The following is a 16,853-nucleotide window of genomic DNA, read 5'->3' as shown; positions in this document are numbered from 1 at the left end:
AAAAAAAAAAAAAAAACAAGACCAGTGTAATCATTGTGCAAGCAGTAGTGCGGTGATTAGATTAAGTATTTCTCTAAAGTCAAATTGTAAAAGGGAATGTGGAACTTGCTTTGAATATGATACAAATAAATGAAGTTAATGGCTGCATCCGTCAGTAGAAAGAAATCTGGCTGGGCATTATTATTTAACTAGTACTTGATTCAAAGAAATAGCTACTAATGTCTCTAATCTATTTATATATAATTGTCTTTGTGGCTTCTTTAACTCATCAGTTGAGTTCTTTTCTTCTGCTGGAGACTTCAACCAATATTTTCTTTCATGGCTTCAAACTATCCCTTCAACGAAGAAGCTAATCAGGTACTATCCCTTCAAGGAAGAACCTAACTAGGTTCTCTGTGTGTGTGACCTTGCTACCTTTCTATGTAGGAAACCAATCGATTTTATTATTTCCATCACCAGAATCTGATAACACTCTTTCTCTCTCAGGTTCTGTTCGAAGAAAAATCATGTGTGAGAAAGGTGATATTAAATAGGCCTATGAGATTGAATTCTCTTACATATAATATGGTATGCAGAGGAAATTGAATCATCATATTGTTAGATAACTCAACCTCAGTACAATCCTAGCGAGGCCCTAAAATCCTCCAATAATCCCCCAAAAACCCAAATAATACTATGGGGCAGTCCCATATTTCCCCCTTTTTATTTATTTATTTATTTTATTTATTTATTAATAATAATAATTGAAAGAAGCCGAGAAGTACAAAATAATAAAGCGAACTCATCATGAGAATTTACCAAAATGGAACTCAAGTGCAATTTCTCTTTACTTAGAATTGGAGGAACAAAATCCAATTTTATAAAATAATAAGAATAAACAAAAGAAATTTATGACACAACCCATTACATGCAAGTAATCTTTTATTAAATCAACTTCTCCAACATCTACAAATTCAACAGCTTCGAGTAATACTCGATGTGATCATTAAGATAATCGGATCTATCCATTGATGGTAACCAAGTCAGAGAGAACAAATAACTTACCACCAAGAATAATACCCGACATGATCAAGTTGAGAACAAGCAAAATTGTGAAACAAAGTAGTAAACTATGCGCTGCAAAGGCTTGAGTTTGTTTCGCAACTCTCCTCCAGTTCATCGGTTTCTTTGTAACCATTACTCCTCTTCACGAGTCCAATAAATAAAAAGAAGAAAGAAGAAGAAAAAGCAAAGCAGAGATTCGAAACAAGAAACCCTTAACCCTTAACGCAATCAATCGAAACTCAGTCCATACTTCGAAATTCACAAGATTTGGAACAAAAGCGCCACTTGAGCATCAATCAAGAGTGATATGAGCCTACTGGATCAAGATTCTGAATCTCTGATTGGGACTTTGTGACACTGAAACCAAATATGACAAATTGGTTGATTTTCCCATCCTTGGGGAATAACCGGGAAACCCAAGAGTCTCCCTGCTGTCGGTAGGATCCATTCCAGCTTATCTTGGCATGATCTCAAATCCCCAAATACATGCCAGTCATCTATTGGACATGCCTCTGGAATATACGTTCCTCTTCAATATCATAGTTTTAGCAAAGGCTCATTGGGCCAAACTCATCACAATTGCTATATTGAGAACTACATAAATGATCAAAACCATCTAGAATAATGTTTAATAGTCCAGCTTCAACAAGCACCATCTGGGTTACATTATAATCACAAGAAACTATGATGAGCCTTAAAAAGAATAAGATCACTTGGCACACGATCTAGAAAACATAGTTTTCTCTTATTCTTTTGGAAAGGGAAAAAGAAAAACCAATAATAACACGCAAAACCAGACCCAAAAAGATGATTTTAGGCTGGAATAAAATCTGGGAACTGAGGTTTCTGAACTTATTATAAATGGGTATTACAAACAAGAACAGAAAGTCTGATGGGTCGAAGAAGAAGGTTCATGAAAGAAAGGAAGAAACCCATAAAATTCAATGAGCAGAGAGAGACTAAAAGAAGAATAGAACTTTGATAAACAAGGAAGCCGTATATGAAATCTCTAACAAACGGCAGCCTTCATCATGAATGCAAGTTCTATCTTTTGTCATTTTCAACTTCAAAATCCGTAACCGATTCTTCTTAAGAAAATGACAAGAAAAAAAAGAAAACCAGTCATGCATGTGATCGCAGAGCTACAAGGTTATAGATCAGCTGCAGTCCCCACTCAAAAATAAAATAAAAGAAAAACAAACATTGCAGGGTAGGAAACCAAATTCACCACTCAACCCACTAAAGACAGAAATTTCTTTAATACCAAAATTAGCAGTTTCCCCACCTAAGTACAAGACGTTTTTCTTTCCACCCAAGGTGAATTGTTGCATTTACAACCCCAGCAGCACCAGTGTAGCGCATACAATTTCACAACCAAATCGAGAAAGAATATAATAGGCAGGATATTCCATCATAGATACTCATTACTTACATTGAAATCTGTAGTACAAATGTCATTCATGTTAATAGTAACACGGGCCTAGCTTCGTGAAAAAACAAAAAACTTATGCAATGAATTAGCAACAGCAAAAACCATCCACGGTAAAGGACCCCTTCAAAACGTTTACACGATTTCCATATAATCGAATATAGATGATGAAAACCACGAGCTCTTTAATCAAGCCTAACAAATCGGAAACAACAGATCCAGCTCTTTAAGTTACTACATTAAATATAGATCAATCGGCTAGAAGAAAATCGCTCTTAATCGCTCTTTGTAATTCAAATAACTCAACTAGGCTTGGATCCTCTCATTGGATCCCAATAATAATAATAATAAAATTAACAAATGATCTAGGTTTCAATTAACCCTAGATCTCATTGGATCCAATTTAAAATTAAATCAACAGAACACCCAGTTAATTACACAGTAGAAATCAATAATTCATAAAATTAAATTATTATAGAAAAGTAGCTTTGATGCCAATTGTTGGATCCTCCAGGATCTATATGGTTTCTATAATAATTAAAGCATGTTGTGAATACAATCGCGGAAGCTTAGATGAATAAATACCTCTAGTGTTTTGTTGTAGATCTGCCTTCTTGACTCTCCTTGAATCTTCCGTAGCCTTTCACCTTTTGGGATCCTTCTTTGAGTGTTTGTGGAAACAATCTCAAACCCAAATATTGCGTGTGACGGCTACGGGGACCCAAGGAGTTATTTATAATATAAAACCCTAACCTTTAACCATTCCCACAATAGTAAAGGTCAGTAATACCCCTGAATGAATATGAGCCCAGATAAAGGGACCAGTGTTAGTTAAACCCACAAAACCTAACACATATTCTTTATCATGATCATAATAATAGAGTCATCTTTAAACCTATCTCAGCTTTTACATGTCTATCCCGATTAACCTTTTTCCTTTCTCTCTTCTTCTGCTACTGGTAGATTCTTCAAATGTTGAAGAAGTTAAAAGAATATGAACACGATTCCAGAGTGCAAGTAGTGATATTGAAGGTAATCTTTTCTCTCCTTGGTAAAGATATTCAAGGTGAATTATCGCAAAAGTCAGTAGCTTCACTCCCTTGAACTGATCAACAATAACATTGATTGGTGGGAGTGGCCTTGAGAGGCTTTTAGGGTTGTGACTATTTTTTCATGTTTCTACTCCCCTGACAAAACATCAAAGCCTTGTTTTGTAAATACTATTCTTCAAACCAGTTTTCTCACTGTTTCATTCTTGACGAACGAAACAGTGAACCATATTGATATTCACCTATCACATGTTCTTCTATTCTTGGAGAACACAAGAATGCCAAAACAGTTTTGTGGGAAGGTTCCCAAATTTATCCTAGGAGTAGAAGAGGCTAGTTTAGTTCTCCATCGAATTAGTAATCTATTCCAAGAAGTTATAATCAAAAGATTTTAACATATTGCAGGGAAATGGAAAAGGATTTTGTGCTGGTGGCGATTGTGTAGCTTTTATTCAATTATGCACCTCTGGTATGGACATTTAATATTACAAAATAATTTGCAATTCTGAGCTTGTAATCTAAAAAAGGGTGTTCTTATTGTTAAATTTTTGGGAGCAAATTAGTAAATGATCTACTAACTTATATCACTTGACTATATGTATCAGGTCACTGGAGTTTCGGTGCGAGTTTTTCTCGGAAACAACTTACCCTAGACTATGTTCTAGCCACACTTAGTAAAACTTTGGTGAGTAGTTATCCTTATTAATATTTTTTTCCCCTGCTGGCCCTGATATGGACTTGATAATTAAAAATTTAATCATGAAGGTCTGTCTTATTGATGGAGTGGTTATGGGAGGTGGTGTTGGGTTATCAATGAATGCAAGGTTTCGAGTTGTGACTGAACAAGCGGTAATAATGAGAACTTTTAATGAGGTTTGAAGTAATGTTATTGATTTGAATGAAAAATGATCATCATTATTCAATAGCCAAGGTGATGCCATTTTTCTATTTCAATTTTAGCTTGTCACTCATCATTTCTTTATTCATTTATGACTGATTTTCTTTCTACCATTTGGAGTGAATCTTGTGATACTTTTTCTCTTTAATGTAAACTAATATGTCAACATATTTCTTTGTCTAGGTATTTGCAATGCCAGAAGCAGTTTTAGGGCTTTTTCCGGATGTAGGTGCATCATACTTTTTGTCTAAGCTGCCAGGCTACTTCGGTAAGGATTTGACATCCCTTTCTATGGAAACAATAATCACACAATGGTTAAAAAAATACTTTCATACATATTGGGAACCATTTCATAGTAAAGACATTGTCATTATGAAAAAAAATTGATTTTCAAAGTTAAACTTGAAGATTGGTTGCTACATAGATCTTCTAGCATTATCCTTTTTTCCTTGGTAAAATCTTCTAGCGTATCATGTTGTCAAATAATTCGATTTACTGCATGTTTTATTATGTTTCATCACAAAATTCTTAAAACACTCATATATTATATCATTTAGGAGAATATTTGGGTCTTACCGGTACAAGGTTAGATGGAGCAGAGATGGTAGCATGTGGTCTTGCTACTCATTTTTGTCGGTCGAAGGTAACCTTATTTACACTCATAGTATTTCATATCTAACAAGCTTAAATGTACAAATTATGTAAATCACACTTTTAAGTTGCTAATAATTCATAAATTATGGATTTTATTATGACAGGATTTACCTTCATTGGAAAAAGAGCTAGATGAAGTTGATTCTGGAGATCCAACTGTTGTGTCTAAAGTCATCAATAAGTTCACACAAGAAACGTCCATTAAATCTAATGCTGCTTTGAGAAGGTAACTAGTAAAGTTACACGTGCAAATACACATACTGATGTTTGCTCAAATCTTGTCAATACATTCCATAGCATGCATTTTTTTTTGGGTGAAAAAAAAATCATATTCTTTACATTTTTATCTATTATGATTGATGTTTGCAATGATTATGCAGCATGGAAATCATTAACAAATGTTTCTCAAGAAAAACAGTTGAAGAAATACTATCAGCATTGGTAAGAATAAAAATACAAGAAAATTTAGGTATTAGAAGGCAATTTTCTTCATTATTTACTTTCTTGCTTTCTCTGAAATGTTTCTTTTTTTAATCTTTTCACTTTTGGTTTGTTGTCTTAATTAGTCTTTTATATAGAAAAAATTGTCATATTAGAATATATTCTTGTTTCTGTAGGAAAGTGAAGCTGGGAATGCGGCAGATGCTTGGATTGTAGCGGCAATCAAGTCTATGAAAATAGCATCTCCAACTAGTCTCAAAATATTCCTAAGATCGGTACTAATTTTTTATGCTAATAGAACAAGAATTTATTTATCATTTTTTTTTGGAATAAAACCTCTAGAAAATTCTAATTTATTTTGGCTTTGTTTTTCTATACCAAAATATATTGGTTAATACAGATACGAGAAGGACGAGGGCAAGAACTAGATCAATGCCTAACTCAAGAGTTTAGAATGCATTCTCATGTGTTCCGTAAAACAGTGAACAATGATTTCTATGAGGTCTCTAAATGGATGAATAATTTATTATTCTTTGATTTTTTTTTTTTTTTTTTTTTGTATCTTCTAACATTGTTTCTAAATGTAGGGTTGTAGAGCAATATTTTTTGACAAGGACAAACAGCCAAAGGTACAATTTAAAAAAAAAGTTATTAATCAACATGGATAATAATGTTCTTCTATAAGATTAATGATTAATTTTTATTCTTATTTTTTGAATCCTTTGGGAGCTTTCAAAATTAGAATTGGTTGGTGATAAAATGGTAAATCAATATTTCACTAAAGTGGATGATAATGATCGCAAATATCTTAATTAGAGGCAAGGCTCTAATGTCATGCATGGAAAAGAATAACTATAGTATATATGTACCATGTAGTAGTCCTTATTACATGACATGGATTGCATATCTATGTTAGGTTTGAGTTGGTTCATTAGATGGTTAAAGAGAGGGTCTATTGAGCAAAACTCAAAAAAACTAAGTGTATGAATGTTCTCTAATGTCACATCAGCTAGACCGTAAGAAACCAAACAACCACAATATAAATAAGCTAGGATTGAATTAAGTCAAAGTCCATGTATCAAAAAAAAAAAAAAAAAAAAAAAACCCATTTAAGCAAAGGCCCTCAGTTGTGCGCTATGGCACAAGAAATTGAGTCTCAATACTATACTCGTATAATGAAGTACATGAAACCCTAGGAGCCAACCATATGGAATCTATTATGGGACCCAAAATGGAATGATGTCATCTCCAGTGCATTGGATTCCATGCGATAGGCTCTTAAATTAACATGTATCTCGTTGAACAAATACAAGATACAAACTCCAGAAGGTCCCCACAATTCATTGTCCAAGATAAAATTGCCCTTAAAAATCCCTTTAGGTGATGTATAACATTACTGATTTTTTTTTTCCTTGCTAAAATATGAAATTATTGATCTATTTTTATTTCTCTTTCTTAATCCAGTGGATGCATTCAAAACTGGAGTTGGTTAGTGATGAGATGGTGAATCAATATTTCACTAAAGTGGATGATGATGATTGGAAAGAGCTACAACTTGATGCAAAATCTCACGGAGCCAGTTTAGCTAGAGCAAGGCTCTAATGTTATGTATGGAAAAAATTGTTATAGTATGAAGTATGTACTAGTAGATACATGATATCAGTTGGATATTTATGTTGTGTTGGCTTACCAGATGATCAAGTTAAAATATAAGGGTTTAAAAGACAGAGTGTGGAATTGTGTGGCCCAACACATGTCATTGTATTACTTGCACATTCACATTGGACACTTGTAAGTTTATTTTGATTATATGTGGCATTTATTGTTTATGATGATTTATGTGGTTATTTGGTCCATTGGATTGTTTTGACTGTTTTTATGGACAATCATCCGGTTTGAACCACTTTATAGTACTTGACTTGATCTCACCCATCATAATGTATTATTGTGTAAATATACATTGTTGGACCATGATGGGTTTAAGGGGTTCAAGTTAAAATTGCTCAGACTATGGGAGATATGATGACTATTCTCTCTATAGTTAATACACTTTGAATCTATGGAGTCCATCCATGTAAAATCTTGTGTATGTTGAGTATTGATCTTAGTGACAAGTGTTCTATTGCCAATGACTTGGCAATTACGAAAGTGTACGCATACTTACAGACTGCATTCTGAAAGGATTTATCGATAAAGTGGTTTTGCAAATTTGTTTTCATATATTAGTAAAAACTTATATATTTTCTTCTTTATTTTTGCAAAACCAAATTTGTTTTGTTTTATTTAATGGTAGTTCGATAATTTTGTTCCCTAATTCTTTTAGGGGTTTTTTAGTAATTGTTAAGGTAAGCTTTAAAAGCATTCTAGATATGAGCATTAGTGGGCTAGCATCTCACTTAAAGTGGACTTTATGGTTGGTCATCTCCACCATGGAGATATAAATATCTCAAGGTCACACAGGCAAGGGGATCTTAATCTTTAGAAGCTCAAAATATCAAGTGATGGTATACGTGTCCAGGCTGGGGTGAGCACCCTAATTGCTTATGAGATCCTTGGCATCATTAGTGTTTTATATTGTGGTGATCATCTTCAAGTTTCATCATTCACGTTGTTTTGCTTCAATGGTGCAAGATCTTCCTTTTCTTTATATCATTTCTACAAAGTTGGAATATATCTTCAAAAGAGGCATGTTAATTCTATTATGATTTAGTTAAATTATAATTTCTTCATTTATAGATTAAATAATCTTGATTCTACATTTTAGCTAGTTTTTCTAATAGCACAAGCATGATGGTTTTGCATAGATTTCTTTATTCTCTTTTATATGAACTGTTCTTGTTTAACTTTTAACAATTCTTTGAAAGATTCCTTGTTTGACCCAAAGTTAAATTATTTTGTCCTTTGGGTTTTGTTTGTTGGTGTACAGAGAGAACACAAGAGTCATAGGTATGGGAGTTTGAAAGAGTAGATAAAGAATTGTGTTGATTCAATGTTTTGGCATTTATTGTAAGAAATGCTCTCTTGGAATTTGAGAATAATTGTTTAATGAAAATTTTCTACATTTCTTGATAAATGAAAGGTTACTTCTCTATTACGTATTCACCAAACTTGACTAATAATTACAAGCCGCCTTTTTGACTTGAGTCAATCCACGCCATCAAGGTTAGTTGGCTCAAGCCAAATTGATATTGGCTCTAAGCCATATTTATGTGGATGACTTAAACCATGATATTCCTCTCTCTTTTTTTTTTTTTTTTTATTATTATTATTATTTTTTTTTTTTTGCCTATATTAATTCTTTTGTATAAACTGAATTTATCTTGTTTTCACTTCAACTATTAATGAAATCATAAACTATATTTGATTTCAATATTGTTATAAGTACCCAATTTGACTACTTTCAGTGGGAGCATGGGTTTAAGCATTTTGATACATGTGTTTTGTACGTTTTAGTGATTGTCCAATGCTTAGACATGATGATACCCATCAGTTAATCACATAGATAAGCTAGGATTATTGATAAGTATATCATTCTTTAATGCCGACGCCCATCGGATAAGACATGAATGAATGAGATTTTTTTCCCCCTTATGCCCATCAGCTATAAAAATGTTTAAAATTTTGATTGATATGTTTTTTGGATTATTGAATTTTTCCTTACACCCCTTGGATACGAGAAAATTTTGAGACATCTAAGGACTTGTGATTGCCACATATGTCCAATGTTAGTTTATAGTTTTGTGCAAGCGGGTCATAACAAGATAGTTATATGAGGAATATCTTCAGAAGAGGCTTTGTGTACTTCATTCGGTTTCAGTTGGAAGCCTTCCTCTTCTTTTCAAGATAGTTATAAGTGGTGGAGTTTACAGGGTAAGTCGTTGCCTTTGGGTAATATGTGGTTTCATGGCTACTTCTTGCTATTATATTATCTGTGGTTTGCTCGTAACAAATATCAATATGAGGAGGTGAGTCTGTCTAAAGATTGGGTTTTGCGTCATATCTCCTTTGATCTCAGTTGCCATGATAATGTACTTGATAAGCAGAAATGTCCCTTTAGTGGTGTTTGCTCAATCACAAGCGATGGGTCTAAAAATTTCTATTAAGAGCACTTCTCCTCCTCAAGAAATTTTCTAGGTTTCTCCTTCTATAAGGTGGGTTAAGTTAAATGTTGATGGTTGTTCGTTGGACAATTCTGGTATGGCTGGTGCAAGTTGTTTGTTTAGAGATGAGTTATTAGCTATTTAGTTAAATTTCAGCACCTATTTAGGTATCAAAAATAATTTTGAGGTTGAAATGGAGGCCCTAATGTAGGGTATAGAGTGGGCAATAAAGTTAGATACTCAACGTTTATTGATAAAATATGATTTAGAGGCAGTTATGGTTTCAATTCAACAAAGGAAGATTCCATGGTTCTTCTTGTAGCGCTAGAAAGGTGTTGATATTTTTCTTGTCAGTCGTCTTTGGAAAATTTCACATTGTTATAAGGAAAATAATAAGGTGGTTAATTTCTTGGCAAATCGGGCAACGAGACGGGGTTCTTCAAATGTTGATATACTCTAGACAGCATTGATAAGGAGTGAACTTGATTTAAAGGCTTCTAGTCATTCTCGTTTCAGATTATGATTTGTTATCTATGATTATATGAGTGTTCGAACAAGTGAGGTTGGGTGTATTCGGGGGCAATTGATTTTGCGTCTTTGAGGGATGGTTCTTTGTTTGTATTTTTGTAATTTTTCTTTTCACTTTTTAATACAAATGACCCTTTCAGCGAAAAGAAGAAAAAAAAGTACTCTATCGTACCATCAACTAGAGAAAATCTTCTAACGATGAATAACTCCTTTATTTGTACGGTAGAATTTACTCACAAATCAATTTGAATTGCAAACGATTTCAAGTAGTGGATCCCTTTTCAGAATTACACCGAATAAAAATTCTAAAAAAGATATAATGCTTTAAGATTGCTAGAATTAGGGTTTAAACACAAGGTTGCATAAAGCATTACATCTTAAGTATCTAGTTTGGAATACATAAACCGTTGCTTCCATCTAGTATTTATAGACCAACACTAGGTTCTACAATTAGTTGGACTCTTCTATAAAGGCCCGTTACACCGTTGGATCGTAATTGTTCCAATGGCTTATATTAGAACATACGTTGGGGAGAACTCAAATATCTCAACCATATTTGAATATAACTTAGATACCTCAATAGTTGGCACTGAAAATTACTATTCATGATTGGTCTTGGAACCCCTACCAAGAACTATGCCATGGTTGCTGGCACAGGGAATTACTATAATTAATTCTCAGTTGCCATGAAAATATTAATAAAGATTCCTCGTATTTTAGAAGCTTGATTAATGTTCCCTAAGCTTAAATGTATTTTTTCAGATATGTAATTTGATAATGTTGGGTACTTCATATTGATTATTGATGTTCAAATCCAATCTTCCCCCTCAACCCCCCCCCCCCCCCAAAAAAAAAAATTGATTTACACATTTAATGTATGACTAAACCCATTGATATGCACAAGGCATGATTTCTTCCTCTCTATTGCTCAGTAAAACCCATTCACCAGCACTAGGGATATAAACGGATCAGATTTGGATAAAATAGTATCGTCTTTTATATCGCATCCTATTATATTTAGATGAATTCGGATATTATTCTATTAATTTTAAAAATGCAGTATGATTTGGATAGTAATCAAATAATGGTTTTTTAAAGTACAAATTACCCTAAATGTGTATGGATACAAACTGACTACAAATTTTTATTACTTGTAGACATCTTTACCATTTTATTGGTAAGGATTAGGGTTGAGATTTGGAAATTTAGCAATTTTCCTTTATTCTAATATCTTATTTCTTTGCTTTTTCTTTCTTTGTTTGTTTTTCTATTTTTCTATTTTTTTTTAAATTATCCTCATTTTTTATATTTAATTATTTTGGGTGTTAAATCATGTATAACAAAAAAAAAAAAAAAAAAAAAAAGGAGTTTCCATAACACAAAAGGAATGAATGAAAAAAAGGAAGAAATTTTCTTTTAAGGTTTCAAAAAAGGAAGTTGTGTTTTAATGTAAAAAACACAAGAATGTTCTCATTGGAAGGTGGGGTTTCTCCACATTTACAAGGGATCAGAACTATTTTTTTCTCTTTTTTTTTTTGAATGGGGGTGGGGAGGGTGAGAAGCACCACGTTGGTGTTGCTTTAAGTAGGCTTAAAACTATGCCAAAGCTCCAGTTCGCTTCAACGATGAAACAACAAAAAAAAAATAGAAAAAGAAACTAACCGAATTATACATATATGATTTGGTTGTATCTGATCCAAATATATCAAAAGACAAGAAAAAGGAACTTTACCATGCAACCCTTTATTAACCATTAATATTTATTTTAAAGACACCAGATACATCATACACCTCAAGTACATCACGCAGCAAAAGACTTATTCACCAGAGAACATACCAAACTTGGTAGTTGTAACAGTGAAGCCTTTATCAATAATGAAATTATGGCCACTCACGCATTTTGATTCATCACTTGCGAAATAAAGCGTGGCCTCAGCTATATCTTGTGCAGTCAAGGTGACTCCTTTGAGAGAAGCCACTGCTTCTACCTTCTTCTCAATCTCATCATCATCTTGCTCCATAAAATTATTAACGAAAGGTGATGCGATGGCGAATGCCGAAACACAGTTAACTCTTATTCCATACCTGCCAAGCTCTGCTGCTGCATTCTTTGTCAAACCCACCACTGCATGCTTTGAAGTAATATAAGCATGACTGGCTATCCCTCCCACAACTGAACTCACACTTCCGTTGTTGATGATGGTGCCTTGTTTTGCAGGTAACATCACTCGAGCTGCATGTTTGGTGCCTAAGAAGACACCAGTGACATTAACACCAAGGACCCCTTCAAAATCGGATTTTTCATTATCCATTATCCTTGGCTTTGGTGGATCAATTGTACCTGCGTTGTTGAACATTATGTCAAGCTTCCCAAATCTCTTCACAGCTTCGTCTACTGCATTCTTCACTTCATCTTCTTTGGTGACATCACAATGCACGAAAGAGGACATCTTTGGGCCGATTTCGTTGCATAGGGAGTGACCCAACTCATCTTGGATATCAGCAATGACCACTTTGCACCCTTGCTGGCTGAACAATTTGGCAGTAGCTTTGCCAATTCCTGCTGCACCTCCAGTGATCACTGAAACCTTCCCTTCAAGTCTGTCAAGTATGATATATAATTGTCCATTAATTAGTAACCTCTTATTGATATTAAGGAACAGAAAATGTATAAAAGCAGTTTGTGGAAGCCCTGTTCTCATTTCATTAGAAAACTATTACCATTCTTTACTTGGAAACGTAGAATAGAAAGACAAACAGTATAACAAAAGAGAGAGAACCTCCTTCCGATAGAAGTAAGAAGCTTGTTGTAGATCATGTTGATACTGGAGAGGTTCCTCGCAAGGGATTGCTTTTCTCATTAGGTTTTGTTGTTCTAAGCCTATCTCATATCATAACTATTTATAACACACGCTCATTCACATCGGTTGATCTGGACCATTGGCAGTACATGCTGCACATTAAATGCGTAGCATTCAAGTGATGCCATTTACATAGCACATGGACATGAACACACGCATTGGCAGCACATGCTATACATTAAATGTGCAGCATTCTTTTTTTTCGCCAAAACTGCGTAGCATTCAAGTGAGACCATTCATTTTTTTTTTTTTTCCAATAATAAAACAACGGAGTCAAGGACTCAAAGAGAAACTACAAGGAAGCAGCATCACAATCCGCCTGAAGGATCTCCTCCAACTCATGGGGAACATCCTGAAAGAACATCCAAGAGCACTTCAAATCGAGTGGAAACTTAGACATCTAATCAGCAGCCTTATTAGCAACACGTCCAACATATAAGCATCGCGTATTCACCATCTCATGCAGCAAAACACCAATTCGCTCAACTAAAAGGCCAAACCTCCCACGATCCACACAACATGGATCCAAAAGCTCTATTGCTTTCCGGGAATCCGACTCCAGCTGTAGCGGCAGGAGATGATTACACGTACATAGATAGCACATGCTAAACATTAAATGTGCAGCATTCAAGTGATGCCATTCACATAACACATGAACATCCACACACATAGACAGAGACAGAGAAAGAAACATTCCCCCACCTGAACGTTTCAACTTGTTTAGAATAGTATTATTGATCGATCACCTCATCACTTAACACGGCAAGTCTAACAATCCGGACAAAAGTAGGGTAGGTATGCGCCTAGTTTAATCATTTGTCTGACTTATAGCTAAAACAAAATATAATATAACGGTAGCATGAATAATAGAATAACCCTTATTCAAGGTAGACTAGTCTATAGATTCTAGGTGTCCCTTTGATGTTACTTCACTCCACCCAATTTTCATTAGTATTCCAAAGTAAGTTCATCCTATATCAGTCAAATATGTAGCGATAGCATGAATGATGGAAGAAAAACACTCTTTTCAACTATGATAGCCTTTTGTTATGATGTGACCCAAAATTTTGTAATAACATCGAAGATATGAGTTGCACTGACATATTTGAGTGGACGACCCGAATGACCTATTTTTGGTATTTGCAATGGAAGCAGAGGGCTTGGGTCTAGCCCAAGTCTGGAGGTCATTACTAATCTTTGTCTATGGAGGGGTACAAGGGTTGTGCCCCCATTGTACGATACGACCTAATCCAATAGATTGATCCGCTTACCTAATTGGGGTATAAATATTTATCTTTTGTTCGCCGATGAGATCATAGAGTGATTTGGGATTTTCAGTTAGGATCTTGGGTGAGAGTCCTTATAAAGTTATTCTTAAAGATTGATTGTGAGATCTCTTTCTATTATTTTCCTATGAAAAGCTCTTCCTCTAGTGGACGTAGCATACCGCATCGGTGTGTGAACCACATTAAATCTCTATGTGTTTGTATTTTGTTTCTATTTTGATTCGCTATTTATGAGTGTTCGTCTTAACAGCCTTAAATCCACAAGGAAAAGATATAAATTTGACAAAGCTCAAAATAGAATTTTTGATTGACTGGCTTCAAGGAATACATCTCAATGAATTTATAGATTCCTTTAGGGCCGGGACAGAGCCGAGATCAAATCAGAGATTTCAAAACAGAGATCAAATCTATGGAGTCAAATTTATAAAATTAAAGTTTGGTTGTGGAAGAAAGGGATCATCCAAAGACTATTTGATCGATGTGATTTGTGAATGGCAAATGTAAGCTTTTAAACCTAGATTTCACCCTTACCCAAAACCGATCCATCACATTTTAGTGAAAAGTGATCTCTAGATTTTGATCTAGAGTTTCAACGGGTAAATTCGATTCTGAATCCGAGATTTCAATCTCTGGTTCATGTACAGGGCCCTTAGGGCCTATGTTAATTCAATTGAAAAGAAAGACCAAGGACACATTATGGTGAGGAATGTGCATATATAATCATAGTGCTAATGGTTATATATGCAAGCGTTGGATTAAATATTCAGAAAATATAGAAAAGCAGCAGTTGGAGGCCTTGCTTTTATGCATTTTTTGAATCTAAGCAAAGAGATAAGAGAAAACTTTGAAATCTACTTATCTATAAGATTTCAGCCCTATCTAATAAATTTCCCACATGACAAGATAAAACTTTTTAACAAAGCAAATCCAATCTCATTTCGTTGGAAAACCAGTGCCAATCTTGACATGAAAACATAGAATAGAAAGATAGATACCACATATAACAAAAAGGAGAGAGTGAGAGAGAGAACCTCCTAGTATCATGTTGATACGTCAGAGGTTCTTTGGAAGGGATGGGTTTTTTAGTTAGGTTTTGCTCTTTTATGTTTATTTTCTTTACAAAAAAGAAAAAAGCCTATTTCATATTATTACTTAAGAAAAGTATAAATAACATACGTTTACCGACATGACAACCACAGAGCGAAAGAGATTTTATTATCTTAAAATAATCACTTCTGCACCTTGGAATTTTTGCAAAGATTTTCCACATCTACTCATGTTGATAAAGATTTATTTTGATAAAATATTTTTAAAAAATGTCAATGTAAGATTGGTAGAGTGGTAAGATCCATATTTCTTAGTGAAGAAGTCGTGGGTTTGATATGTTTATTAGAGTTTGACACTTCAAATAAAGTCCCCTCAATGTAGTTGAAGTGCGCACATGCATGTTAATTAGAGTTTGATACTTCAAATTAGGTCCCCCAATGTAGTGAGGTGCATACATGCATGTTAATTAGAGTTTGACACTTCAAAAAAAATCTAACTAATTAACTAATCACTAATCACTAATCACATGTTCTGCTACAACTTATGTGTCAATTAGCTATTGAAAAATCTATAATCAAGGAAGGTAGTTAGCCTATGAAAATCAATATAAAACAAGACTAATGGTGGAGTTAGGGTCGTGCTTCAGTGCTGCAACATTTAATGCATTGTGCAAGCAGTAGTAGGCAATGATTAGATTAAGTAATTTTTAATATTAAATTGTTACGGAGGATATGGAATCTTAAATTCATATGATACAAATAAATGGAGTACGTGGCGGCATCTGATATTAGAAAGAAATCTGGGTAGCATCATTGTGCAAACAGTAGTGCAGTGATTAAATTAAGTATTTCTTTAATGTCAAATTCTAACAGGGAATGTGAAACTTGCTTTGAATATGATACAATAAATGTAGTTGATGGCGGCATCCGTCATTAGAAAGAAATCTGGCTGGCATTCTTACTTAACTAGTACTTGATTCTAAGAAATAGCTGCTAATGTGTCTAGTACGTCTATTTATATATAGTTGTCTTTGTAGCTTCTTTTACTCATCAGTTGAGTTCTTTTCTTCTGCTGGAGACTTCCACCAATATTTTCTTTCATGGCTTCAAACTATCCCTTCAAGGAAGAAGCTAATCAGGTACTATCCCTTCAAGGAAGAACCTAATCTCTCTCTCTCTCTCTCTCTCTCTCTCTCTCTCTCTCTCTGTGACCTTGTTGCCTTTCTATGTATGAAACCAATCGATTTTATTATATCCATCACCAGAATCTGATAACACTCTTTCTCTCTCAGGTTCTGTTTGAAGAAAAATCATGTGTGAGAAAGGTGATATTAAATAGGCCTATGAGATTGAATTCTCTTACATATAATATGGTATGCAGAGGAAATTGAATCATCATATTCTTTATCATAATCATAATAATAGAGTCATCTTTAAACCTATTCTCAGCTTTTACATGTCTATCCCAGTTAACCTTTTTCCTTTCTCTCTTCTTCTGTTACTGGTAGATTCTTCAA

General features: G+C 34.1%; 2 protein-coding genes across 2 annotated transcripts; one reads left to right on the top strand and one right to left on the bottom strand.

Annotated features, from left to right (window-relative positions):
* Positions 1–238: 238 nt before the first annotated feature.
* LOC149005841 (3-hydroxyisobutyryl-CoA hydrolase 1-like) lies at positions 239–7,291 on the top strand. Its single transcript, XM_089167832.1, has 14 exons — positions 239–357; positions 487–567; positions 3,437–3,505; positions 3,928–3,991; positions 4,128–4,207; positions 4,288–4,371; positions 4,604–4,688; positions 4,978–5,063; positions 5,179–5,300; positions 5,455–5,515; positions 5,692–5,790; positions 5,916–6,017; positions 6,103–6,144; positions 6,980–7,291. The coding sequence occupies exons 1-14, from the start codon at positions 319–321 to the stop codon at positions 7,115–7,117; spliced, it is 1,152 nt and encodes a 383-aa protein (XP_089023958.1). The 5' UTR covers positions 239–318; the 3' UTR covers positions 7,118–7,291.
* A 4,638-nt stretch (positions 7,292–11,929) lies between these two features.
* On the bottom strand, positions 11,930–12,981 carry LOC149005840 (secoisolariciresinol dehydrogenase-like). The gene is made up of 2 exons (XM_089169653.1): positions 12,924–12,981; positions 11,930–12,744 (listed from the first exon to the last, which is right to left on the bottom strand). The coding sequence occupies exons 1-2, from the start codon at positions 12,959–12,961 to the stop codon at positions 11,961–11,963; spliced, it is 822 nt and encodes a 273-aa protein (XP_089025779.1). The 5' UTR covers positions 12,962–12,981; the 3' UTR covers positions 11,930–11,960.
* Between the last annotated feature and the right edge of the window lie 3,872 nt (positions 12,982–16,853).

Source organism: Hakea prostrata, chromosome 9 (genome assembly GCF_041222555.1).
Source record: "Hakea prostrata isolate BN-2017 chromosome 9, UWA_Hpros_2, whole genome shotgun sequence".
Classification (NCBI taxonomy): Eukaryota; Viridiplantae; Streptophyta; class Magnoliopsida; order Proteales; family Proteaceae; genus Hakea; species Hakea prostrata.
Note: the sequence above shows the minus strand (reverse complement) of the source record. Positions and strands in the feature narration are given on the sequence as shown.